The sequence below is a fragment of the Schistocerca nitens genome, chromosome 4 (genome assembly GCF_023898315.1).
Source record: "Schistocerca nitens isolate TAMUIC-IGC-003100 chromosome 4, iqSchNite1.1, whole genome shotgun sequence".
Lineage (NCBI taxonomy): Eukaryota > Metazoa > Arthropoda > Insecta > Orthoptera > Acrididae > Schistocerca > Schistocerca nitens.
In genome coordinates, this window is record NC_064617.1 from 288,068,193 (window position 1) to 288,095,080 (window position 26,888).

At 41.1% G+C, this 26,888-nt stretch overlaps 1 protein-coding gene across 1 annotated transcript in view; it reads left to right on the forward strand.

Annotated features, from left to right (window-relative positions):
• LOC126252046 (regulator of telomere elongation helicase 1 homolog) overlaps positions 1-26,888 on the forward strand; it is a 122,749-nt gene that overhangs the window by 76,658 nt on the left and 19,203 nt on the right. The window contains exons 11-12 of the mRNA XM_049952841.1: positions 2,475-2,732; positions 14,827-15,066. Of these exons, the coding sequence (XP_049808798.1) occupies positions 2,475-2,732; positions 14,827-15,066 (498 nt within the window). The remainder of the gene's footprint in view (positions 1-2,474; positions 2,733-14,826; positions 15,067-26,888) is intronic.

A 26,888-nucleotide genomic window follows, 5' to 3' on the forward strand; every position in this document is an offset into this window, starting at 1 on the left:
TTCTATATCTAACATGTGTGTCACTTTGTGTTCTGTTTGTGCTTGTTCTGGTGGCCATCTTAAGATGTCATTTTCCTCTGATTGTTTAATTGATGCGTGTTGTTCTTTGTTTGTTTGCTCTGGGATGTTTGAGTCCATTACTGTATTTTCTTCTTCTTCTGATTGCACATTATTTTGTTCAAGTATTTGTTGTACTTGTTGTTTGATGTTTTCTAATTCTGCCTGGGGTATCCTGTTATTTTTGATTATTACACGGATCTGATCAGCTAGTCGTTGTTCTGTTAAAAATTTTAATTCTGGGTATCTGGTAATAAATGTTGTGTATACTTGTGATCTGTATCCAGTTGTGTTGGTTCCTAAGTTTGTTGCTTGGTAATAACAGAACATGAGGTGTCGGTTAACTTCATCTGACCATCTCATCCTCTGTCTTTGTTTTCGTTCTAGAGTGGTTGCAGGAAGCATATCCTGCAAATCACCTCTATTTGGATTTAAATCATTTTCCGTGCGGCTAGCAGTGTCATTACCATTGTGGATGGGCATAGGGTTCAAGCGTCATCCCCGACCATGACAGCGCTTGTCCGAGGCTTCATTAGTTCTGTCCTGCACCAACTAATTACACTAAAAGGGAGGTTAGCCCTATTAGTGGTTTGTTCTTTTCGTCGCCTTTTACGACTGGCAGAACATACTGGCGGCCTATTCTTTTCCCGGGCCTCCACGGGGTATTATTATTATTATTATTTCATTACTTTCTCAGACGTTAAGTCTGGTTAAAAATGGAAAGTGACGCGGACCTTGATCAAGCGTCACTTCCTTTTAACTGTATGGTATGTGTTATATTGCATTTAGGAGCTTTCGGGTAATTGAACATGTATCAATAATTACAGATTTCTGTAGTTGTATATATAAGTTTGGATGTAGCTGTATTGCATTGATGTACTGGTGGATATTGTGTGGTATGACTCCTGTAGTTGATAGTATAAATGGTATAATGTCAACTTTATCCTGATGCCACATGTCCTTGACTTCCTCAGCCAGTTGGATGTATTTTTCAATTTTTTCTCCTGTTTTCTTTTGTATATTTGTTGTATTGGGTATGGATATTTCGATTGGTTGTGTTAATTTCTTCTTTTTATTGGTGAGTATGATGTCAGGTTTGTTATGTGTTGTTGTTTTATGTGTTATAATGGTTCTGTTCCAGTATAATTTGTATTCATCATTCTCCAGTAAATTTTGTGGTGCATACTTGTATGTGGGAACGTGTTGTTTTATAAGTTTATGTTGTAAGGCAAGCTGTTGATGTATTATTTTTGCTACATTGTCATGTCTTCTGGTGTATTCTGTATTTGCTAGTATTGTACATCCGCTTGTGATGTGATCTACTGTTTCTATTTGTTGTTTGCAAAGTCTGCATTTATCTGTTGTGGTATTGGGATCTTTAATAATATGCTTGCTGTAATATCTGGTGTTTATTGTTTGGTCCTGAGTACGCAGCTCGTGGTCGTGCGGTAGCGTTCTCGCTTCCCACGCCCGGGTTCCCGGGTTTGATTCCCGGCGGGGTCAGGGATTTTCTCTGCCTCGTGATGACTGGGTGTTGTATGATGTCCTTAGGTTAGTTAGGTTTAAGTAGTTCTAAGTTCTAGGGGACTGATGACCATAGATGTTAAGTCCCATAGTCCATAGTGCTCAGAGCCATTTGATCCTGTATTGCAATCATGAATCCTTCTGTCTCACTGTATATATTGCCTTTTCTTAGCCATGTGTTGGATGCGTCTTGATCCATGTGTGACTGTGGCCGTGTTAGATGATACGGGTGCTTGCCATATAGTGTTTTCTTTTTCCAATTTACTTTCTTCGTATCTTTTGATGTTATGTGATCTAAAGGGTTGTAGAAGTGGTTATGAAATTGCAGTGGTGTAGCCGATGTATTTATATGAGTGATTGCTTTGTGTATTTTGCTAGTTTATGCGCGTTCTAGAAAGATTTTTCTTAAATTGTCTACCTGTCCATAATGTAGGTTTTTTATGTCGATAAATCCCCTTCCTCCTTCCTTTCTGCTTAATGTGAATCTTTCTGTTGCTGAATGTATGTGATGTATTCTATATTTGTGGCATTGTGATCGTGTAAGTGTATTGAGTGCTTCTAGGTCTATGTTACTCCATTTCACTACTCCAAATGAGTAGGTCAATATTGGTATAGCGTAAGTATTTATAGCTTTTGTCTTGTTTCTTGCTGTCAATTCTGTTTTCAGTATTTTTGTTAGTCTTTGTCTATACTTTTCTTTTAGTTCTTCTTTAATATTTTACATGTTTACATATTTACATGTTTAATCACATATGCTGTTGTAGGTCATAAGTGAAATACCTTTTCAGTAGTTTTAATCTGTAGAACAAAAAAGTATACATATTTGAATTTGATTTGCATTTCACATTCATTTTCCGTGAAGTATAATTTTGCTTTGTTATGTTATATTTTAGCCAATATTAGTGGAACCTCAGACGAAGGATGCATTTGTTGCAACAATGACTGAATACTACGCGAAGATCAAAGATCCAAATGTCAAGGGTGCCTGCTTTATGGCAGTCACAAGAGGCAAGGTATCTGAAGGCCTGGACTTTGCAGACATGAATGGTCGTGCTGTAATTATTACTGGACTGCCTTATCCACCTTTTAAGGACCCACGTGTTGTACTTAAACAGAAGTACTTAGATGAAAACCGAACAAAAGAAAATGAGGTAGGTTTGTAAGTAACATGTTACATAAAATTGTTTTTGCCGTGTTCGTGTTATTAGATTAGATCAGACTTTTGCTACAGTATCCTCTGCAATATTTCATAGCAGCACTTCGTTTTGTTATGGTGTTTCATGTATTAAAGTTTTGTTTTGGAAGTGGAACCTCCTTGATAGATTAAAGTTTTGTGCTGCTTGTACTGAGGTCTTTCCTTTTACCCGTAGTGGTGTTAGTCCAGTTGGAGCACCTCTTAGGAGTGTGGAAAAGTAGAAGATAAACTGAAATGTTGTCAGCCAATGATGTATGCTTGGATTGCCCAGATGGTAAACAGTGTATTGCAACCAGCATTAAGAAATTATATGCTACCAAACTTAATCAGTGCTGACAATTGGCACAGTATTATATAATACATGGGACGAATAAATGGTACTGACAGCAGCTAAGACAGATAAATGGCAGTGTTGCTGCATGTGGTATTTGTACCCTGATCCCTATGTCTTGGGGGAAACATGGGGGGGGGGGGGGGGATGCAAGAACATGCAGGTTGCATCTGCATAACTTTGCAGCTGCTGGTTCTGATACATAAACTCAAAAAACTAGTATGCTGAAGTTGTTTGATTGATATATACTACCGTGGGGGGGGGGGGACTGAAACATCTCCAGGGCACCATGTGTATACTGAGTATGAGCATACTGAGGGGTTTTAGTGTTAGTGATTCATTTATCTGGTCATTAGCAATCAGATCATAATGAGAAGGCCTGTTTGTGTACCCCCTCTTATGACTCTGAAGGCAGTAAATGTGCAGAGTTGAGAGGTGAACAGTGTTTGCAACATTCATTTTAGGGTACAATCATTCCCCACCAACAAGTACGTAATCCTGTTGATAGCTCCAGCCATTTAATCAGGGTCGCATTGTGGGCTATGGGAAGATGGATAGACATGTCAGCGGATTGCTGCACATGTTGGGCACCGTGTATTGGTGGTGTGTCGCTGCTTTCAATAGTGGTCATGGAACATTCTCACACCTTTAGACCAGGTTCCAGACATTAGCATAGAATAAACACATTTCCAGATTTACACATTGTGTGAGCAGTGGTGGCTGACCGAACATATCCTGAGACGAAATCTGTGCACATGTTGCACCTGCTGTGTCATCAGGGAGCATTGGGAACCATCTTCTTGCAGCAGGATTAAGATAATGAGTGCTTCTGGCCAGACTCCCACTGACACCACATCATCGCCAGGCATGACTGCTCTGGTGTTGTCAAAGAGTTGACTGGAGAATAGAGTGGCACTCCATTGTCTTCAGAGATCAGAGTAGGTGCTGTTAGTATGTGGGTGAAGGACGTACTTGTGTATGACAGACTCAGCTGTCTATTCCAGAGTGCATTTGACATGACACATGGGTCCCATCCCAGTCTTCAAAATGTGGCAAACCACCAGTTACAACTTGCGGTCACATTTGCTGAAGGCTAACGTAACCAGCACCTGATTAGTTACACAGGCTGTTAACCCCAGGCTACTGCTGTTGCATCAGTTGGAAGACGTGCTTTTTTCAACAGGACAGTGCATGTTCACATACAGCTGATGCAACCCTAAATCCTCTTCATAATCTACAACAGCTGTCCTGGCCAACAAGATCACCAGGTTTCTCACCAAATGAACACGCATAGGAGATGATGAAGTGGGGCTTACTCATTCTCCAGGGCCTGGAAGAACCATTGCTGAACTGCAACAAAAGGCATGAGATGGTTGCGACAGTCTGTTGCAGGATGTCATTTGGCACCTTTGTGATCATTTGCATGTGACAATACACATCTTTGTTACTGCCAGAGGTGGGTACACTGTGTATTGATATGACTGTTTGGACAACTTGTAATGTGATGTGTGTTTCATTTGGTCTGAATATATTATCATATTATCATATATTTGTACAATGATGAACTACCTGTGCCCTAACTTGTGAATAAAATAACAAAATAACCTTTTCCTTGAGGGTGTACTCCCCCCCCCCCCCCTGCAGTGCATTTCACAGTAGAAATGTAAACTGTTTGTCATTTGATAGAACATGATCAGTTTTTTGCTTTCATTGTTAAATATGGTCAGTATCAATTTGTTCTGTGTTTGTGTTATGGGGTAATCCATCAGTAGATTAACAGATATACTCATAAAAAGCTACTTACAATTTGAAACTTCCTGGCAGATTAAAACTGAGTGTAGAACTGAGACTCAAACTCGGGACTGTTGCCTTTTGTGGGCAGGTGCTCTACTGACTGATCTACGCAAGCATGATTCACAAATCAGCCTCACAGCTTCGCTTCCACCACATAGTGTAACATACCATTTTGTTAAAGTGATGTTGCACAATGTGTTTAATACTGGTGAATGGTGATCATCGACTGCTGAAGATGATTTTTTTATATAGTTTGGAAGATGAGACTTTATTTCTTAATCTGTTACTATAGGTAATAACCCACTACCTAATACAATTAGTGAGTCCTAATATTATGACAATAATTGTTGCAACTAATTTACAATGAAATAAAAGTAGTGCTGGTGTTCTGGCTATGATGGGCAAGCTACATTACCATTGCCATTAGTCTACTGCATCTTTAGTGATATACTAAATGTTGTGGCGTAACAAGACAGCCACGCCACTCGGAAGTAGCCGAAAGGCACGCGTTAACTGACGCAGGCTAGTAGATAGGTCTGAAACAGGATACGTAATGAATGCTATAAAGAAAAGTACGTAGCTCCTGGAATACTTAACTTTAATCCATCCTTGTGGTACATCGCTCTTGATGTTACAAGTGAGACTCTTTAGATACAAGCTATGTAATGCTAATGGCGCCTTGCTAGGTCGTAGCCATTGACTTAGCTGAAGGCTATTCTAACTATCGGCTCTGCAAATGAGCGAGGCTTCGTCAGTGTGCATTGCTAGCTAAGTCGTCCGTACAACTGGGGCGAGTGCTAGTCCGTCTCTCGAGACCTGCCGTGTGGTGGCGCTCGGTCTGCGATCACTGACAGTGGCGACACGCGGGTCTGACATGTGCTAATGGACCACGGCCGATTTAAAGCTACCACCTAGCAAGTGTGGTGTCTGGCGGTGACACCACACTAAAACTTAAACATTTACACTACCTGCAGTGTTACAGGTGTGCCAGTCAGGTATAAACCTACTTCAGTGATGGTCTTGCGTACCGGGCTAATCCCGGTGACTGTGCCCTAGCACTGGGCAGGCCCAAGATGTCTTAACTATTCGCTGCAGGTTCCTATTGCCTATTTTCCTGTATCTAAGTCCTACTTACTAAAAACCTAATCTACATCAAATTTGATGCGTTCCTCTAGTTTGGTGATGATCCCCCCCTTTCCTTAATTCTTGACATGGCAGATCTTGAATGTAACGGTGCTCAGCCTGTCCACGACGAGGCGGTACGGGATTGGCGTATTGGAATACATTTCATTATTTGTTGTTAGTCATGATTGTCCCTCAGATACTCTAGAACAACTTTCTGTGATACCTCATTGGCCAGGTCATTCAGTACTTGAAATGTATCCTCATGTCGTAACAGGTTAAAGGTGTCATTGTGTGGTAATTGCTGCCTCAGTGCAACTGCTATATCGTTGTGTAGGGGGCACTCATAAACCAAATGGTCTCGAGTACCCTCTGGTGCACCACAGTCGCATGAATGGGTAGCCCTCCTCCCAAATCGACACAAATACGTTGCGTAAGGCCCATGACCAGTGAGAAAGTGAAACAGTCTCCTTGTTGGCTTAAAATATCCCAGACTTAGTTGTTCTCTTATATCTGGCAGGAATTGAAAAGTTCTACGTCCAGTGTCATCAGCTTCCCATACTTCCTGCAACAGCTCTACACCCCTTCTCTTAATTGTTCCCTTATCCCCATCCTGAACACCCAGAATGAAGAGTCACGCAGAATATCCCCTGTTTTCCCAGTCTCTTCCTTCTTTGCCCAGAACCATGCAGCCTGTTCTCTAATTTTGATATCAAGGGGCCAAAGCCCCATTATTACCAACAAGGCCCCACCCAGGGATGTCCTGTAGGCCCCAACTGACCTTAATAACATATTTCTCTGTACCCTTCTCACGGCCATGGCAGGCACCACTGTCATGAGCCTGTGTTCCCAGACTCCTGAGCTGTAACTATTGATGTTAGTATACTGTTGTAGTATAACTTTATCAGTTCAGGAGGGAGATGGAATCTTTTGTGCCTGATGCATATCAGGATCGAGCACTTCTAAGGCTCTTTGGGTTACAGTTTCAGTTTGCTTTGCAAAGTTCCACCCTTCATCAATGACTCCCAAATAGTACGCCTCTCAGTGCCAGAGAACTTGTGAGCCCTCGATTGTGACTGTCGGGTTTCTAATTAGTTGTCCTTTCAGCTAAAGGTAGGTTGGCTTACTTGGTGCAACTGTCATTTTAGTTTTATGGCACCATTCTTGCAATATATTCTTGGCTTCTTGATCTTGGGCTCACTGTCCTCACAATTACAGCCATCTACCAGCAGGAAGAAGTCATCTGCGTAGGCTTTCACCTCTATTGCATTTTCGCTGTGTTGCATACTGTCCAGTAGTGTTCCGTATGGATGTCCCAAAACAAGGACCCCAATGCAGAGCCCTTTGGGCATCCCTTTGGTGTTGATTTTCTAACTGTCCCACTAGTGGATGATAGCCAGACCTCCCGATCGTCTCAATAACTCCTCAGTCAACCATATAGTGGCCTTGGACACTCCTTCTACTGTAAACAGGAGAAAAGCGAAGGCCACTACAGGTGGTCAAAGGTGGAGGCCGAATCACAGACCTTGGCTGCCAGGGTGATTGCATCAGATGCCAACCGTCCAGACCTGAAGCCGAACTCATCCCGCACAGCACTCCCATGTGCAGCCAATTTATCAGCCAATAATTTCTTGAACAGTTTTCCAAGAGATTGATGTGTACAATTTGGTCTCAGTTGGGTCTTTTTCTGGTCCTTTCTTTATTATGACCACATTTTCTGTTTTCCAAATTTTAGGTAATTTTTGCAGCCTGAGACACTTGTTATACAATTTTGTGAGTGATGCTACCAACTGAGGGGCGAGGAACTGCACCACCTCTGCAACAATGCCGCCTGGTGCAGGAGCTTTTCCTCTCTCCAAAGATTTAATCTGGGCAGCCACCTCCTCTTCACAGAAGGGGTATACTGCCATATCATTTCTATATCCTACAAGATCTGCTTCTCTTATTTGGTGCTGGCCCTCTGTTTTGCCTTTCTCATTGTCATCAGGCAACAGGGACTAGAGGAGGACCTCAGCAGTTTCCTGCCAAGACTCCGTCATCTGTCCCCATGCCAGACTGTAGATAGAACCATTGGAGAGTGGGTCTTCTCCCTCACAACTTATAGGGCACTCCCAGTGGGTCAATAGCTAGTTGATTTGTGACATCTCTCTCCCAACTTCGAACTGGAACTGCCGAAAGGTCCTTCTGGAATGTCTCTTTTTAACTCCCTGTATTGTTGCAACCATCATTGCTTTTCCCTCCAGATGACACTGCGCTGGTAATGCCTCCTCACTCTTCTGATAGACTGGTGCATTTGCTCCAGTTCGGCAGACCATGGTCATGGTGATGGAGAGGCTGCTATGCCCCCCTCCTGGTTGGTACTGCTGCCTTCACTGCACTAGTGATAGCTCTCACTAGCTCTTCAACATACCCATCATTCCACATTTACATTTTGGTTTTGGTCATCTTCTGGTAATGCAGGAATGTCGCACTCCGTTGCTAGGCACTCCCAGTCCGTTCTGTTATAATTCAATTGGATCTTCCACCCCATGTCCCTGTGGCACTCTCTGTCACCTATCGTAAATGTAATCAAGTCGATAACTGAGAGAGAATTGTTATTCGTAATGCTTTATTCGTTATTATCATTGCCGCTTTCGGCTTGTTTCCACTACTGACTACCTGCCATGTCGCGGCTCCGAAGGCTATTTGCCCAGCTTGGGAGTACGGCTCGTGCAGGCAGAGCACACCTAATCTCTTCTTCTCCACCACCTTGTGCAGCTCCTGCATCTCGAGTCTGCTATTGTGTGTATTTATCTGTCCAATAGTTATTGTGGTTATTATGGGAAGTAGGTAAGTACATGATTTTCTGGCCAATTATTTCGGCAGTCGAATGCAATGCGTCCATTTGCCAAAACTGATTGAACATAAATTTCATCTAAATCAAACTCTTCACCTCTTCTTTTAAATACTTTCTTGACCACATCTCATAGGGTTCCAAAGTCGGTGGGGAGATTAATTGACTTAAACTGTATTCTGTCAACAGCCTCCATCACCGACTTTCGTGCCATATTCATACCCCACCTAGACCACATGCCACAACTCAGTGGTCAGGGTAGTTGGCTGCTCCAACCTGTCTAGTTACATGGTGTGTTCAAGATTTGGGTACACCCTAACAGGGTGCATGGGTGGTACTCTAACAGGAAACGGTTCCTGCACAAATGGAAGCGCACTAGTGCTCGTTATTGTGTTCTCCTGAATTTCGTATTGTCGCTCTCTGCGCATTTTGTTCCTCTGCATAACTGCTGGTCAGGCCACTACCACAGGACGTCCTTGCCGCCCTTGGTCTTTCTTCAGTTGGCCTATGTCCCCAGCTTTGGGAGGAGGAAGCTTCAGCTGGTGTGGGCAGCTCTGTTTGTGTTCCAGTATCAACCATTCCTGTCTTCTGGGTGCCTGAAAGCATCCTCAAAATTTCTTTGAATTTACTTGCTCACATTGCGTCCCTCCTCCTTTTGCTCGGGGATTTGCTCTTTGGCATCCTGTTTCTGTTTGTGGCCTGAGCCATAATCAATTCTTGAAATGATTCTGTATTCAAGCATTCTGTAGGTATGGCAATTCCTCCCAGTGACACCACATGATCTTTTACCCCTATTCCTGCATGGGACACATACCCCTATTGCATTACAGTCTTTTCTTGTGTGGTTTTCTGCAGCACACTGGGAGCAAGCTGACCCTCTGGTACAGTGCTTGAGAAGTGGTCCAGGTCCCCACAATTGTGGCCATGAGGTACCACAAAATAATCTCTGGCGTTAACCTGAAGCCTATGTACAATTTGCCCGTTGTGATTTTTCTCCACATTGCTCCAGTGACCTCAGCAACGTGATGGATGACATCATGCTCCTGAGGTCCTGTTTTGAATCTCATCTTAACTCTTTTTGAATTCCTCATCCTCCCATCTCATCAAAATTATGTCTTTATCATTTCATACAGTTCCTCATCTTTCATTGTAGTCAGTACATCATATAGTATGACAAGAGGATTCTGCTTTTTAGGTGGTTCACATTTTACTACCTTACATAGCTATTGGTTTTTTTTTAACAGCTTTTCCTTGTCCTCCTCTGTTGCCATGTCTACAATTACAACATTTTTACCTTGTTTCACCTTGTTAATTCTAATCTTGTCCTTTGCGTGGTTCACTTCTGTCGTGAAAATCTCCTGGACCTTTTTTGTGTCTTGGCCAGGCAGCAGTCTGAGAAAGACTACTGTGTCTGGCCACTTGGTGACCCTTGCTATCGTGTCCTTCATAGTTTGTGGCGTGGGTGGCGTTTGTGCAGCCACACCTGCCCAGGTCTTTACTGGCTGCTTGTGCAGCCTCTCGTTTTCCTTTCACAGTTCTTTTACACGGCCTTTGAGCCCTGAATTAGCAATGGCCCATGCTGCCAACTCATCTTCAGTAGTCATCAGAGAAGCTTGTCTTATTTTCCCATTTTTAACATTCTGCTGTAGGAGCAGTGTTATTCTGGTGTGCCTACTCATAACATTCTCATCTGTCGCCTTTCCCAGCTTGTCCTGTGAGGAGGGATCAGACACCATAGATGCCCATAAAGGTGAACTCATGTTACTCATCTCTCAATCAGCCATCATGAAGTTTGACAAGTGAAGAAAGGTGGAGGTCTGTCTCGTGCCCCAGACCGGCTCCTCTGGCATGGGCGGGGGACTACTGCAGCTTGCCCACCAAACCTGCCCCTAGGCCAAGGGCACTCCTGAGCTGCTGGGTTCAGCACGCCGTCACCAACGATTTCACTCAGTGCTCCTTGGAAAGTACAACCCCCCTCCTGAGAGGCAGATGCACCTCTCGGCCTTTGCTGCCTACTAGCCCAAGTTTCCACCTCTTGGTCAAGGACCCACTCCTACTCAGGTGGTGGGATGGTCACCCAGTTGTTCAGCGGACTGGACCCAGCGGACCTGGTCCAGGCAATGTCACCACCCTCTGGGTTTGGCAGAATATGCCCTGGCTACCCACGAGTGTGGTGAAGGATCCTTGCTGACCTGCGCTGAGATCCCATGCCGACAAACGAGGTCATGGGCATGCAGAGCACCTGGTGGTCTGTGCTCCATGCAAAGAGCGAGGGGAACAGCAGGTGCCTAGCACAGAGGAGTCGTCCATGAGGTGGCAACCCTCCCCCCCCCCCCCCAACCCCCAGCCTAGCAGCCTGCTCAAACCCCCTCCCCCCCTTTCCCCAAGAGACAGATCTTAAGTCCCTGTACACAGCTCCCCCTGTGCCATGCACCCTTTGCTGTCACATCGGGTTGCGTCACAACTCTCCCTTCTGATGCAAGGCAACATCCAAGAGACAGCATTGCCCCTTTCATTAACAACACCGTCTCCATTGCCATTCAGCTAACATGCCCATATAGAGAAATCCCACATTCAACATGCAAGTCCCACCATGCCATATCAGTTTATGGTCAGGCATGCCGGCAACCGGCCTCACATGGGGGAGTGATGCACCATACATAGTCTCTCCTTCCCAAGTGGCTCTTTCCACCTTCCCTTGGTGCCAGATGTCAAGCTTGGTATTTCCTGGGCCCGCAGCTTGTTTGGCCACGCATGCTGTTCTTAATGTTTTCTCTCTGAGCAGCAAACCTCTCTCGGAGTTGCCCCAGACTCCATGGAAAAAGACAGCCTTGACGATCCCGAAAAATTCATGGAACAAAAGAAGTTCATGTTAGTAGACTCTGCTTTGAACTGTAACTCATTTCATTGCTAACATAGTTAAGGTACACTTGTCAAGTAGACAGAGAATTGTTCAAAGTTGTTTCCTGACTGTAAAAAGTTGTTATAATGTGATTTTTGAAGGAAGAACATTGTCTGATTTAGAAGTGTGGAGAGAAATGATTATTGTTGAGTTTTCAGCACTCAACAGCATGCCAAAATGGAGAAGTAGACAATACAAATCATATGTGGTATTGGGACACCAATTTGGGGGAGAGTGAGGGTGTGAGAGAGAAAGAGAGAGAGAGATTTTCAAGTCAAGACACAGATAATGAGAAAAAGGCATGTTGACATTAGAAGCATATCCTGCAGCTAACATATTGCATTACTCAGCAAACTGTTGTGGAGATACCCAGGGAGGATTGCAGACAGACCTCCTCTCCTGTCTTCCAAACTTCTTGGAAGTTCTCCTGTGAAACTTACTGGTCTAGCAGTACTGGAAGAAAGGATATCATGAAGACATGACTTAGGCACAACCTTGTGGGATTTCCAGAGTGAAATTTTCATGCTGCATCGGATTGTGTGCTGTTATGAAACTTTCTGGCAGATTAAAACTTTTTGCCAGCCCGAGACTCAAACTCAGGATCTTTGCTTTTCACAGGCAAGGACTCTACCGATCAAGCTACCAAAGCAAGACTCACAACCAGTTATCACAGTTTCGAAGGTAGGAGATGAGTGACGAACAGAAGTGAAACAGTGAGGACAGGTCATGAGTCATGCTTGGGTAGCTCTAGAATCTTTTAGAAAGTTTCATATCTGTGCACAGTCCACTGCAGAGTGTAAATTTCAGTCTGCTCACAGTTTGATGATTAGTTGATGGCATGTACTCCTTTTAAATTCCTGAGTGTGCTGCCAGTATTATAATGGAAAAACATCACTCACATTTCTTTCAGAATCTGATTGCAAGTCTTTCCTTCTGAACTGCTTGAACTCTCACTGCTCCGTCATTGATTTGCAATCAGTTTTTCCACAAAGGATTTTGCAACAGCTTCATTTTTGGCTCCTTATCATGAAATCTGCTATGCTGTTCACCGAAGTCCTGCAGGTCTCACCACTCACTTGATTCACATATTCCACAAGAATTTTCGCACCTTTAGAGATGCTAAACTTTTTGTTGTTTGTGGCAACTTATTGTTTTATGTAGAAGCAATAGCACTGAAATGTGGAGATATCTTTTGAGTCAATAGTTTCATCTTTCCGTGTCCCAGAGTTGGCATCTCATCATGACCAACAAAATGATATGGGTTGTTAGCCAAACAGTGACTGATGGGTTTCTGAGATTTGTCATAAGGACAGTTTGAACCTCTTGTGTTCTGTTTTTGTGAATGAAACATTAACAGGCATTTGGCACAAAACTGCCCTATGCTGCTTGTAGAACGATAATTCACCCTCCTTTACCAGTCTCTGCTATTGTCACCCTGGTGGCTCCAGCACTTCAACCTCTATGTATGAATGATTAACATCAACACAAGTTTCAGCTGATCACAAAACATTATCAAAGGTCCCACCCATTATCCTCTGCATAAATCTACATTGCTATGCAACAATATCTGCCCTTCCCTTAATATTTTTCATTTGTTAATAAATGACTGACTGGTTCCTATGGTCACTAGACAACGAAACAATGCTATTCACCTGTCAGTACCAAAGACACTCTTCCAAGTGTACAGTTGAAAGGTATGTGTGGTTGATACTATTGACCATCAGGTGTAGCCAAGAATTGACTGAGGTGGCTCATTTCATTACACACTCTGCTGTATTCTTATAGTTTCCTTGTAGACTAGATGTTATGAAATGCGAGGGAAGAAACCTATGGGAATGTTGGTTTTCAAAAAGAGGCTTCTGTATGTGATTTCTGGATTATAAAGATTCTGCTTGTAAAATGTTTGATCTTTCATAAAGCTTTCTGACTAACATTCACATTTTCTTGCATCCGAACCGTAATGAGAAAACCTGTAGTCACGTTTTACTACTCAGTTCTTTGTGTGCAACTCAGATGAATGATGGTTGGAATGATTAAAGACATTCACAGAATAAAAACTGTGGGTAATTTCCAGGATAAATAGACAGAACTGTAGTCTGAGTAATTCTTACACTATTATGTAGAATTTCAGTTTAAAGAACTACAGAAAGATAAAAGAAAATGCTGAGGGGAAAGGGAGTCATACATTTAGTTTGTTTGCTATGCTGTAGCTGTAAAACATGACAGTCATAGTTATCCAATGACAAAAAACTTAACAGCAAATGTTGTCTCATGTGAAAATAGTCATACACTTTCAGGCAGCTGTTTTATAATAGATCAGATAAAAATCTATTCTATTTTAGGACAGAGGTGTTAAATATTAAAGGGGAAAAGACTGTTCAAGCCTCCTCCAAGTAGTTGATAATGATCTGAATGCTAAATATGTGGAGTCAGCTTAGTGGGTAAATGTACAGTTTTTATGATTATACACTTAACAATAATTCCACCTCCTATGTCAGTGTGATGTCCCATTCAGGAACTTTTGAAGTGATTATAGTAACTTGACTGAAAAGGCAAAAATAAAGCAAATGTACATATGAAATGAAGAAATTAAAGATTTAGCGTCGAGTAACTTCTGTAATTATATAATACTAATTAATTTTTTAAAATTTAAACATTTTTCACTTTGCCTGTCTGATGTGTCTTCAGTGGAATGTACATTATTAAATTCATTTCTTTAATTTGTTATAAAATCAATGTCATTTAACCCATTTAGCAACTAAGCCACTACAACCTTATTCAACAGAGTGCGGTCATCCATTAACAGCCATAAAAACTGTTTTCATTCAGTCTTGAACAGTTTCAAATTTTAAGAAGCATGCATGTATAGTGTATTATGTTGCAATGTTTGTAAAATATGAACATGAAAGGCTAGGTGAACAAGAGCAGATAGAAAAGTCATGTGATTCAGTCTCACTCATCATATCACTTTTTGATTCACAGTTTTATTTTTTTGCTAAACAGTACTTTCAGTTATTGTTTGTATAGTTACTTTACCTTCAAAATCAGTAACTGAAAAATGTTTACAGATGTTGTCAGGTCGTGACTGGTATCAGCTGGAGGCATCAAGAGCTGTGAATCAGGCTATGGGACGTGTCATTAGACATGCCAAGGATTATGGTGCTGTCCTGCTGTGTGATTTGAGATTTGAGAATGCCAGTTTCAAAAAACAACTATCTGCATGGTTGCAACCACACATTAAGACTTTTCGTCAGTTTGGTCCCATTGTGAGGAATATACGATCCTTCTTTAGACAAGCTGAACTTATGGTATGTACAGCAATTATTTGTCTTTTGTCTAGGAGACAAGTGTAAAACACACACACACACACACACACACACACACACACACACACACACACACACACAGAGAGAGAGAGAGAGAGAGAGAGAGAGAGAGAGAGAGAGAGAATGTTTCCTGAATATATTATTTATTCTGTTAGTTCAGTAATGGAAATTCCGGGATGGAAATATGTGTAAAATAAGGGAAAGGTAACCACTTACTTACATAGGACTTGTGCATGGCACACAGGAATACATAACAAAAAACAGTTAACACTAGCTTTCAAGCTCTTGCTCTTTTACTGGTAAGAGTTCACACATTCTCACACACAGCCACCAAAAGTACATGCCTGTGGTAGTGGAAAGACTAATTTTTGAATGTTTCGAGCACTTCATGAGGCAATTCCTACTAATTTTGGGTTGAGAAAAACAAATATGACAATGAGAAATTTTTATTAGCTCCAGTTTCTATGATATACACAAGGTGGAAATATTACATATTAACGGATTGAGAGAAAAGGATACATTTTAATTACATACGTGCTAACAACAGTGAAAGTGCATTTTTAACCGGTAATTACATGCTAGGAGTTCTAAATTACTGGAAAAATACTTCGCAGATGGTCGTGTCTGAAGAGAATCATGTGGTGGCCTATTGACTTTGTCGTCTTTTAGCTTGCCTCTTGTAATGGAGTTCTGCAGAATCCCTACACAAAGACCAACAGTAATCCGCAAGCACTACTTCATTCCAATGGCCCTGATATCTTTGTTCCATAACAGAAATGTCCTGATGGAATCTCTCACCATGTTCATCACTAACAGCTCCACAACTAGTAGGGAAAGAGTCTAGGTGGGAGTGGAGAAAATGGCTCTTAAGGGACATGTTGCATCCAAGGTTACGGTATTTTTGCAGGAGCACTGTCACCAAATGCTTGTAGTTGTCATCTCTTTTGTTGCCTAAAATCCATGAACAACGCCCTTGAAGGCTTCCCAAGCGTCCTTTTCTTTCCCCTCCAAAACTTGGTCAAATGCAGGATCCTTTACAAGTTCTCTTATTTATGGTCCGACAAAAATGCCTTCCTTAACTTTTGCATCACTTAATTTCCAAAATTTCTCTCTTATGTACTTAAAGGCCAGTTCTTCTCGGTTCATAGCTTTGTCAAAGTTTTTCATGGAACCCAGCTTGATATGCAGGGGTGGAAGAAGAACATTTTTTGGGTCCACAAGAGGCTTGGCAACGACATTTTTCTCGCTAGGGTGAAGATTTCTTGCAAGCCAGTCTTCTTTAATATAATGCAGTTTCCTATCTCTACTGTCCCACATACATAAGAAGCAGCAATGCTTTGTCTAACCCAGTTGCATTCCTAAGAGTATGGCAATGACTTTTAGATACCACAGATTTTCCATTTGTGTTCATGATATTTAATTGAGTCCAAGAGAGCTGTCATATTTGCATATGCCTCCTTCATGTGAACAGCATGACCAACAGGAATAGATGAAAGAAGGTTCCCATTGTGAAGTAATAGAGTTTTCAGACTAAGCTTGGAGGAGTCTATGAATAACCTCCATTCAGTTGGATCATGATTCAAATTCAAAGATTTCATCAAGCCATTAATGTCACAGCAAACAACAAGATTATTTTTCTTCTCAAAAAAGGGAAGCAGTTCCCTGTGACGTTTTCTGTACTGTGAGATTCTCACATCACTTTGGAGAAGATTCCATTGCTGTAGTCAAGACCCAAGAATTTCTGCATTCTCCTTTGACAGGCCAAGGTCTCTAATGAGATCACTCAATTCCGCTTGACTCAGTCTGTGCGGTTTATCATCTTTTCCCTCAAAATCAGGGTCATGGGATGTGGAAGGCTTGTTTGATTCTTCTTGTTCCACACTGGCTTCATTTTCTACTTCAAACACACAATTTTTAGGTGGAGTAGGAACTGGTAAACTGTCCGAATGTGGAATGGGTCGAATAGCAGATGAAAGATTCGGGTACTGTACTGTTCTTCTTTTCTTCATAGACAATGCCTTTATAGGTGGAGTCAGGCAGAAATAGCAGTCATCTGTATGGTTTGTAGCCCCCCCCCCCCCCCAAATCATAGGCACAGCGAAAGCCATAGATCGTTTCTTCTTTTTCAGCCATTCTCGCAGTGTAACTGAACATGCGTTGCAGCATATATGTGGAGCCCAAGACTTATCCTGGTCCTCTACTTTCATACCGAAATAATACTGATAGGCAGTCTTTACAAGAGGCGTCAGATTGCGTTTCTGTGAGGAAAATGTTATTTCACCACAAATATAACAAAAGTTATTCACCATATTTACACATTTTTGTGGAATTTTTACAAATTTTACACTAAAAAAAGCACTCACGAACCAGAAATTTTGCATTAATTTGAGTAGAAACTACATGTAATTCAGTCACAGCAACAGTATCTATGTTTATGACTTACAAACAGCTGAAGAGCATTTGTGTTTTGTTATTTGACAGGTGTGCCAACTCCCAAAAAAAATTCCCCCAAATTTAAAATCTTCACTCTAAAAAACGAAATGTCACTTTATCTTCAAAACAAGAGCTAATCTGTCATTTTTATGGTGATTGCCCAGTGTTATTGAAAGCAGTTGCCTATGTGGATGGAGGTTGGGAGGGAGTAGGGAGGGAAAGGTAACCACTTACTTACAGGGGAGTGGTGCATGGCACAGGACTGGTGCGTGACACACAGGAACACGCAACAAAAAACAGTTAACACTAGCTTTCAAGGTCATGCTCTTTTACCTGTAAGAGTACACACATTCTCACACACAGACACCAAATGTACTTCCCTGTGGTAGCGGAAAGACTAATTATTGAATATCAGTTATTGAAAGTAGTTGCCTATGTGGATGGAGGTTGGGAGGGAGGGAAGGACGCATGAGGCAAGGAGGGGAAGGGAGCATGATTGTGTGAGGCAGATCTTGCACTAGATGACATGGCTGCTGCAGTGCAGTGATGATAAAGAGTGAGAGAATAAGGGAGAATTTGCAAAAAAAGGGGAGGGGAGAGGGGTGCGAATAAGGGAGAAGTTGCAAAAAAAGGGGGGGAGAGGTGCGAATAAGGAAGAAGTTGCAAAAAAGGGGGACGATGGGTGCAAAAAAAGGTTGTGTGTGTGTGTGTGTGTGTGTGTGTGTGTGTGTGTGTGTGAGAGAGAGAGAGAGAGAGAGAGAGAGAGAGATACCTATTGGTATTGGGGGGCGGGGGGGAGGGGTGGCAGTGTTTCTGTTGGCCATATACCAGTCATCCATAGGTAAGAGGTAAGTGGTTGCCTTTCCCTTATCTTACATATTCTGTTATCTCAAGCTGATATTAAACAGTTGTTACTATGAGGTAAGTTTCTGTTTACATAGTTACTGTGCAAATCAAGTGAAATAACAATCTGATACCATAACAAACAAAAAGAAGAATGTTACCACTTCTGAATCTATATACTCTGCAAGCCACCATATGGTGTGTGGCAGATGACATTCAGTGAGCAACAATCATTTCTTCCCTTTTTATTCCACCCGTAAATAGTGGGTGCAAAGAATGACTTGGGAATCCTTTGTATAAGCTCAAACATATCTGATTTTACAATCATGATTATCTTGTAAGAAGTATGTGAAACTATTATTGTAACTTTGAAATATAGCATATTAATTGCTCTTTAAATGATTATTAAAGTATTGTTCTTCTGTTAAATCACCTGTTGTCACAGGAGTTTCAAAATAATGCCTTTTTCAGGTGAGGGGGAGGAGGCATCACATTCTATTATTTCATCAGATACATTATGCTAACAAAATATGTATACAACATTAAAATTACAGAAACTTTCTTATTTGAATCAGATAAATTGGAACTGAACTCTTCATCCATGTCATCAACATCAAAAATATCACAAAGTTCATCTTCAGATTCTTTGAGAATGCAAAAAATCTCTGCATCAGTGAGTGGATTATTGTCAAACATACTGCTTCAAGTACACAATGTGCTAACAGTGATGTCTTACATTCAACTTGCTTGTTTGAGTGCTTCGATTACCAGAGTGCCTTGTTATGAATCAGACTGCAGAAATGTGTACTAGAATTGTTGTTGTCCCTTCTCTTATCTGCTGGATAACGAGTATTACTCACAAGAACTAATGAGGTGCACTGCCTGTTATATTATGGTTGTGGCAGTCCTCACTAAGATGTGTGTGTAATATTATGGGCAGGGCACCCTAAGTGTTCAGAATGACATGCTGAGTTTTGTTACCTACATCTTCATTCCAATTACAAAGATGGTTCAGTATTCCATTAGCTTGTATTTTGTGCACTATATGAGAATACAGAACTGTGTTGAACGTCTTCCAAAATGCATGGAACTTGCCATGAACATGGACACACTACTGTGTTCTGTACCTCCTAGATGAACAGAACAAACTGTGTTCATGAGACTGTAGTTTGTGGGATTCTTGTTGATGGATGCAGCACACTATTCTCTATTCCTAAAAGGACATAAAATGTGAACATAGAAAGCGTTCTGTAATTCTACAACAGATTGACATCTGCAGGATAGGTCTATAGCAGTTTATGCATTTGTTCAATTACCCTTCTTGAAAATATGAATCTCTTGCACCCTTTTCCAGTTGCTTGGAAAACTTTGTTGCTCTGGCAATCTAAGATAAACTGCTACCAGTAAGGGATTAAGTTCCAAAATGTGAGGAAGAGAACACTGGACAAGGAAAGGTGATTAATTATATTGGGACTTCTTGCCCTGGGAGTCTTTCACTGTGATCTGAAGCTTTTCCCTTAGGACAGTGGAGGGAGTTGTTTCTTTTTTATCAGTGTACATCAAAGATAGGTTGAGTAATTTAAAAAAAAAATAAATAAGCGAGCAGGCAAAAGAATTTTGATAATTCATATGGAAAGAGCCTTCAATTTATTGTCACTTACAGTAGTTTGACAGCTAGGCAAAATTAATGTTAGATTAGGGGCAGCTCCCCAGGTGGGAGGCGCAATGGCAGTGCCAGCAGTTTGAGTTAGTGTATAGAGTTTATCTTACTTCCGCCTTTATTTTCCATGAGCTTCTGCCAGGAAGTGAATATTATCTGTGTTATTATCTGATTGTCTAGTTTTTATTTACATAAAAGCTTGCATATTTATTTCCTGCAGTAGCCTTTGTCTGAACTGAGTAGTGTAACTTCAGACCATCATTACTGCCACCATCGGCTGATTCACTTTGAATTTGTGATGAGTAGTTTGTCAGTCAGTTTGGCGACAGCTAGACAGGTGATAGGAGTGTTCAGAGTGGCATTGCCAGTAGTTTTTGTTAGTACATAGCCTTTAGTGTTGTTCAGGATTTATTTTCCATGAGCATCTGTCAAGAAGTGAATATTTATCTGTGTTTTTATCTGGTTGTCTAGTCTCTGTGTGCATTTCAAACTTGTGTATTTACTTTTTGCTTTATCTTTTGTGTGAGCTGAACTTCTGGCAAAGCAGATATATTTTTTTTTTTTTAAATTTAATTTCTGTTCTAAGAGCTTGCAGATCTTGTGATCTTTGTGTTTAGTGAGAACTCTACAGAGAAGATTTTAGTGTTTGTTTATTTCCCTCGTTTATATTTAAGCACATCCCAACATCAATAGCACCACAGTTGGGTAATTTTCTTCCCTACAGGGGTCTTTTTGTTCTTTTTTAATTAGTTCCACTTCTTTTGCATTTTTGAGAATTTAACAGGTCCCCCCCCCCCTCCCCCCACAGAATGATGTGGATAGGGACTGTACTTGTTGTGTTTGTGCGACCCAAGGAGACTTTACCACTGTCCATAAACAGCTGTAAACTGCATTGGCCACTGTCAACAGGCTTCTGGCTACTGCTGGAAGCTGCAGCGACATTGGGTTCCAGTGACAAAGACATGAACAGATTTGGTGCTGTTTGAATCCGCAGGTGACCTGGTTGTCGCTGCATCTTCAGATATGCAATAACTGAGTCTTTACTCAAAAGTGAATGGCGGGCAGTGATGGGTTTGCATGTTACTGGCCAGAAGGCAAAAGAAGGAATGGGACACTTAGCTGGCCCCTTACACCTTAACAACAGATAGAAAGTTGTACCCAGTGTTTAATACTTCTGAGCCAGTACGGGATGGCTCCTGCTGGGACAGTGGCCAACTTTCCTGCTCAGTCCAGGCAAGTGCAGAGGGCAGATACGCTAGTCATTGGGAGCTCCAATTTTAGGCAGATTATAGACCCTGAAACAGCAGGCATGTCAGGAAAAAAAATGCTATTGTGCATTTGACTCAGTCTGTTGGCTGGTGGTGGAATGACATCTGCCACTTGGGTTCTGAGGCCATCCTGTGTTCCTTTTGGTGGATGGGTGATTTGGTGATGGCAGCAGCTAGCACCGCATGTGGAATGTGGGCTAAACTCACTATTATAGCATTGTATCCAGAGTTCATTGGGTCCTCTAGTTTGCAGTAGAGTGGGAGGTCTAAACCAAAGGCACAGAGAATTGGGTGGTGATATCAGATGTTAATTTCTCAATCTCCAGTATAGGGTGGAGAATTGTAGGACCCTCCTTAATGGTTAGGCATGTACTACATGCAGGAATTGGGTGCTAAGGTAGCAGAGCAGGTGTGACTTGCACATGAACTTTTTTATTTTTATTTATTTATTTTTAAAATTAGAGTAACACCCTGGCACATTATTCTCAGATAATGCCTGCCATTGGAGGTCAGAAGTAGAAAAGGTTAATGTGATATTAGTAAACTGCAGGAGCATCCAGGATAAGGTACCAGAATTAGAACTGCCGATTAAAGGTAATAATGCCCAGATAGTATTAGGATTCTAAATTTAGACTGGAATATTTGCCATGAGGATAGTTAACGACACCAAAAGTGGTGCAAATTTATTGCAGTAAGGAATTTGATAATATATGCTGAGGTTATCAGGGATTCTGAATTGAATCAGTCTGGATGAAGTTTAGCATCATACGTGGGTCAAAAATAGTAATCTGGTGCTTGTAAAGATCGTATGTGTTAGGAGTTGCAGTGGTAGAATATTTCAGAGAGAATGTCCAGAATTTCGTGTGTATGAGATGTAGCTATAAAATAATGGGACTAATACTGTCACAGAGTAAGTACACATGTCAAAGAAGAATGACCAATAGCTCTGAAGCATGAAGCCTTCATCTCTGGTTTCTGAAGACATCGCAGTGTGGCTGTGGCCTTCATTTGTGTAAGAGCAGTTATTTTGTTTTGCCGGAAAAATCATAAGTGTAACAATAAAGCAACAAATGATTGGGAAGTTTCACATGAGGCTTGGAAAAACTGCTACTAAAACCTATCTTTTACTAAAAGAAATGTGTAGCAAAGACTGTTTATCATGCATGTGAGTTTTTAAGTGTTCCAAGCATTTCCCAGATGGCTGAGAAGACGGTGAAGATGACTCACACACAAGGCACCCTTCAACATCAAAAATAGATGAAAATATCAAAGAAGTAAGTCTGATTTGATCAGATGGTTTGTTGAGTATTTTCTTGATTGCTGAAACTATAGGAATTGACAAAGAACGTGCAACACAAATTTTACATAACCAGTTTAACATGAAAAAAGTGTGCAAAATGAGTGCTGAAAATTCTCACAATTGAACAAAAAGAAACTCGTGATAATGGTTGTACTGACACTTTGAGTACTTTTGAAAATGACTTTAATTTCTTGAAAAGTGTGACAATGTAATGAATCTTCATTTTTGACTTATGATCCAGAAACTAAGCCCCAGTCCATGGACTGGAAGGGCCCAACTTCACTGAGAGCAAAGAGGGCTCGAATGAGCAAATCAAGATTCAAAGTGTCGATATTCATGCAAGTGTATATCCTCACTGGCTTCCTGAAGGTCAGATTATAAAGATACATTACTGCCTTGAGGTACTTCCTCAACTCTGTGAAAAGGAAATAAATACCCAAATTAACAACAAGTCACACACGCCATTTCGCACTACATTGTTAGTTAAGAGGTTTCTAGTGAAGTACAGCATTCCAGTATTTGACCACCCATAGTATTCACCTGACCTAGCACCATGTGACTTTTATTTGTTCCCCAAGACCAAATGCGCATTAAAAGGAACAAGATTTCAGTCTGTTGAAACAGCGAAACAAACTGTGGTACACATCATGAAGGAGCTCACAGTAGAAGACTTCCAGCACTGTTTCCATCAATGGAAAATTTGCATGAAGTGTTGTAGGAGTTCCATTATATTGAGGGTGACAATAACTAAATATTTATGTTGTTGAAATAAAATGTTTTACAGAAATAGTCCCATTATTTTACAGCCACACCTCGTGCTATTGTAATAGGGGATGACTGGAACTTACCAGGTATCGAATGTTAGAGCCCATGGTCACAACTGATATCCGAGACAGGGATTTGTGTGATATTAATCTGAATGTGTTGTCCAAAAATTACTTTGAGCAGATGTTGAGAGAACCAACTTTGATGTAATGTCTTAGATTTCCTAGCAACAGACAGACTTGAGCTTTTCTATTCAGTTAATGTTGAGGAGGGTGTCAATAATAATAAGGCAATGGTAGCATCTGTGACTACAGGAACTGAAAAGGAATGTTAAGAAAGGTAGGAAAATATTTTTGCTCAGCAAGAGTGACAGGATACAAATTGCAGAATATCTGAGTAGTCAACACCAAATATTCAGTGCTGAGGATGAAGATGTAGAGCACAGATTGAAAAAATTCAAAAGCATTGTTCAGTATGCCTCAGACAAGCATGTTCTGAGCAAGGTCTTAAGGGGTGGGAAAGACCCACCATTCTTTAATAACTGTGTTAGGAAACTGATACCTAAACAAAGCAAGCTTCATCACAGAATCAGGAGAAGTCAAAACCTAGCTGCCAGACAAAACTTGAATGAAGTGAATCATAAGGAGAGCAACGCGAGAAGCATTCAGTGACTTTGGAAGTAAAACTTTACCAAAACGATGCTCTCATAGATATATGGGGAGGGACAGTTAATAATTTCAGATTTTTAAATAAGGTGAGAAATGATTTCCTTGGATGCACAGCACACATTTCCAATGATTCTTTTCTGTAATTCTGTATGTGCATTATGTTGTTGTTGTTGTTGTTGTGGTCTTCAGTCCTGAGACTGGTTTGATACAGCTCTCCATGCTACTCTATCCTGTGCAAGCTTCTTCATCTCCCAGTACCTACTGCAGCCTACATCCTTCTGAATCTGCTTAGTGTATTCATCTCTTGGTCTCCCTCTACGATTTTTACCCTCCACGCTGCCCTTCAATGCTAAATTGGTGATCCCTTGATGCCTCAGAACATGTCCTACCAACTGATCCCTTCTTCTAGTCAAGTTGTGTCACAAACTCCTCTTCTCCCCAATTCTATTCAATACCTCCTCATTAGTTATGTGATCTACCCATCTAATCTTCAGCATTCTTCTGTTGCACCACATTTCGAAAGCTTCTATTCTCTTCTTGTCCAAACTGGTTATCGTCCATGTTTCACTTCCATACATGGCTACACTCCATACAAATACTTTCAGAAACGACTTCCTGACACTTAAATCAATACTCGATGTTAACAAATTTCTCTTCTTCAGAAACGCTTTCCTTGCCATTGCCAGTCTACATTTTATATCCTCTCTACTTTGACCATCATCAGTTATTTTGCTCCCCCAATAGCAAAATGCCTTTACCACTTTAATAGTCTCATTTCCTAATCCAATTCCTTCAGCATCACCCGACTTAATTCGACTACATTCCATTATCCTCGTTTTGCTTTTGTTGTTGTTCATCTTATACCCTCCTTTCAAGACACTGCCCATTCCGTTCAACAGCTCTTGCAAGTCCTTTGCTGTCTCTGACAGAATTACAATGTCATCGGCGAACCTCAAAGTTTTTATTTCTTCTCCATGGATTTTAATGCCTACTCCAAATTTTTCTTTTGTTTCCTTCACTGCTTGCTCAGTATACCAACTGAATAGCATCAGGGAGAGGCTACAACCCTGTCTCACTCCCTTCCCAACCACTGCTTCCCTTTCATGTCCCTTGACTCTTATAACTGCCATCTGCTTTCTGTACAAATTGTAAATGGCCTTTCGCTCTCTGTGTTTTACCCCCTGCCACCTTCAGAATTTGAAAGAGAGTATTCCAGCCAACATTGTCAAAAGCTTTCTCTAAGTCTACAAATGCTATAAACGTAGGTTTGCCTTTCCTTAATATTTCTTCTAAGATAAGTCGTAGGGTCAGTATTGCCTCACGTGTTCCAATATTTCTACGGAATCCAAACTGATTTTCCCCGAGGTCGGCTTCTACTGGTTTTTCCATTCGTCTGTAAAGAATTCGTGTTAGTATTTTGCAACTGTGACTTATTAAGCTGATAGTTCGGTAGTTTTCACATCTGTCAACACCTGCTTTCTTTGGGATTGGAATTATTATATTCTTCTTGAAGTCTGAGGGTATTTCGCCTGTCTCATACATCTTGCTAACCAGATGGTAGAGTTTTGTCAGGACTGGCTCTCTGAAGGCTGTCAGCAGTTCCAATGGAATGTTGTCTACTCCCGGGGCCTTGTTTCGACTTGGGTCTTTCAGTGCTCTGTCGAACTCTTCACGCAGTATCATATCTCCCATTTCATCTTCATCTACATCCTCTTCCATTTCCATAATATTGTCCTCAAGAACATCGCCCTTGTATAGACCCTCTATATACTCCTTCCACCTTTCTGCTTTCCCTTCTTTGCTTAGAACTGGGTTTCCATCTGAGCTCTTGATATTCATACAAGTGGCTCTCTTTTCTCCAAAGGTCTCTTTAATTTTCCTGTAGGCAGTATCTATCTTACCCCTAGTGAGATAAGCCTCTACATCCTTACATCTGTCCTCTAGCCATCCCTGCTTAGCCATTTTGCACTTCCTGTCGATTTCATTTTTGAGGCGTTTGTATTCCTTTTTGCCTGCTTCATTTACTGCATTTTTATATTTTCTCCTTTCATCAATTAAATTCAGTATGTCTTCTGTTATGCAAGGATTTTTACTAGCCCTCGTCTTTTTACCTACTTGATCCTCTGCTGTCTTCACTATTTCATCCCTCAAAGCTACCCATTCTTCTTCTACTGTATTTCTTTCCCCAATTCCTGTCAATTGTTCCCTTATGCTCTCCCTGAAACTCTGTACAACCTCTGGTTTAGTCAGTTTATCCAGGTCCCATCTCCTTGAATTCCCACCTTTTTGCAGTTTCTTCGGTTTTAATCTACAGTTCATAACCAATAGATTGTGGTCAGAGTCCACATATGCCCCTGGAAATGTCTTACAATTTAAAACCTGGTTCCTAAATCTCTGTCTTACCATTATATAATCTATCTGAAACCTTCTAGCGTCTCCAGTGTTCTTTCATGTATACAACCTTCAATCGTGATTCTTGAACCAAGTGTTAGCTATGCTCTGTGCAAAATTCTACCAGGTGGCTTCCTCTTTCATTTCTTAGCCCTAATCCATATTCTCCTACTATGTTTCCTTCTCTTCCTTTTCCTACTGTTGAATTCCAGTCATCCATGACTATTAAATTTTCGTCTCCCTTCACTATCTGAATAATTTCTTTTGTTTCATCATACATTTCATTAATTTCTTCATCATCTGCAGAGCTAGTTGGCATATAAACTTGTACTACTGTAGTAGTTGTGGGCTTCGTGTCTATCTTGGCAACAATAATGCGTTCACTATGCTGTTTGTAGTAGCTTACCCACACTCCTATTTTTTATTCATCATTAAACCTTCTCCTGCATTACCCCTATTTGATTTTGTATTTATAA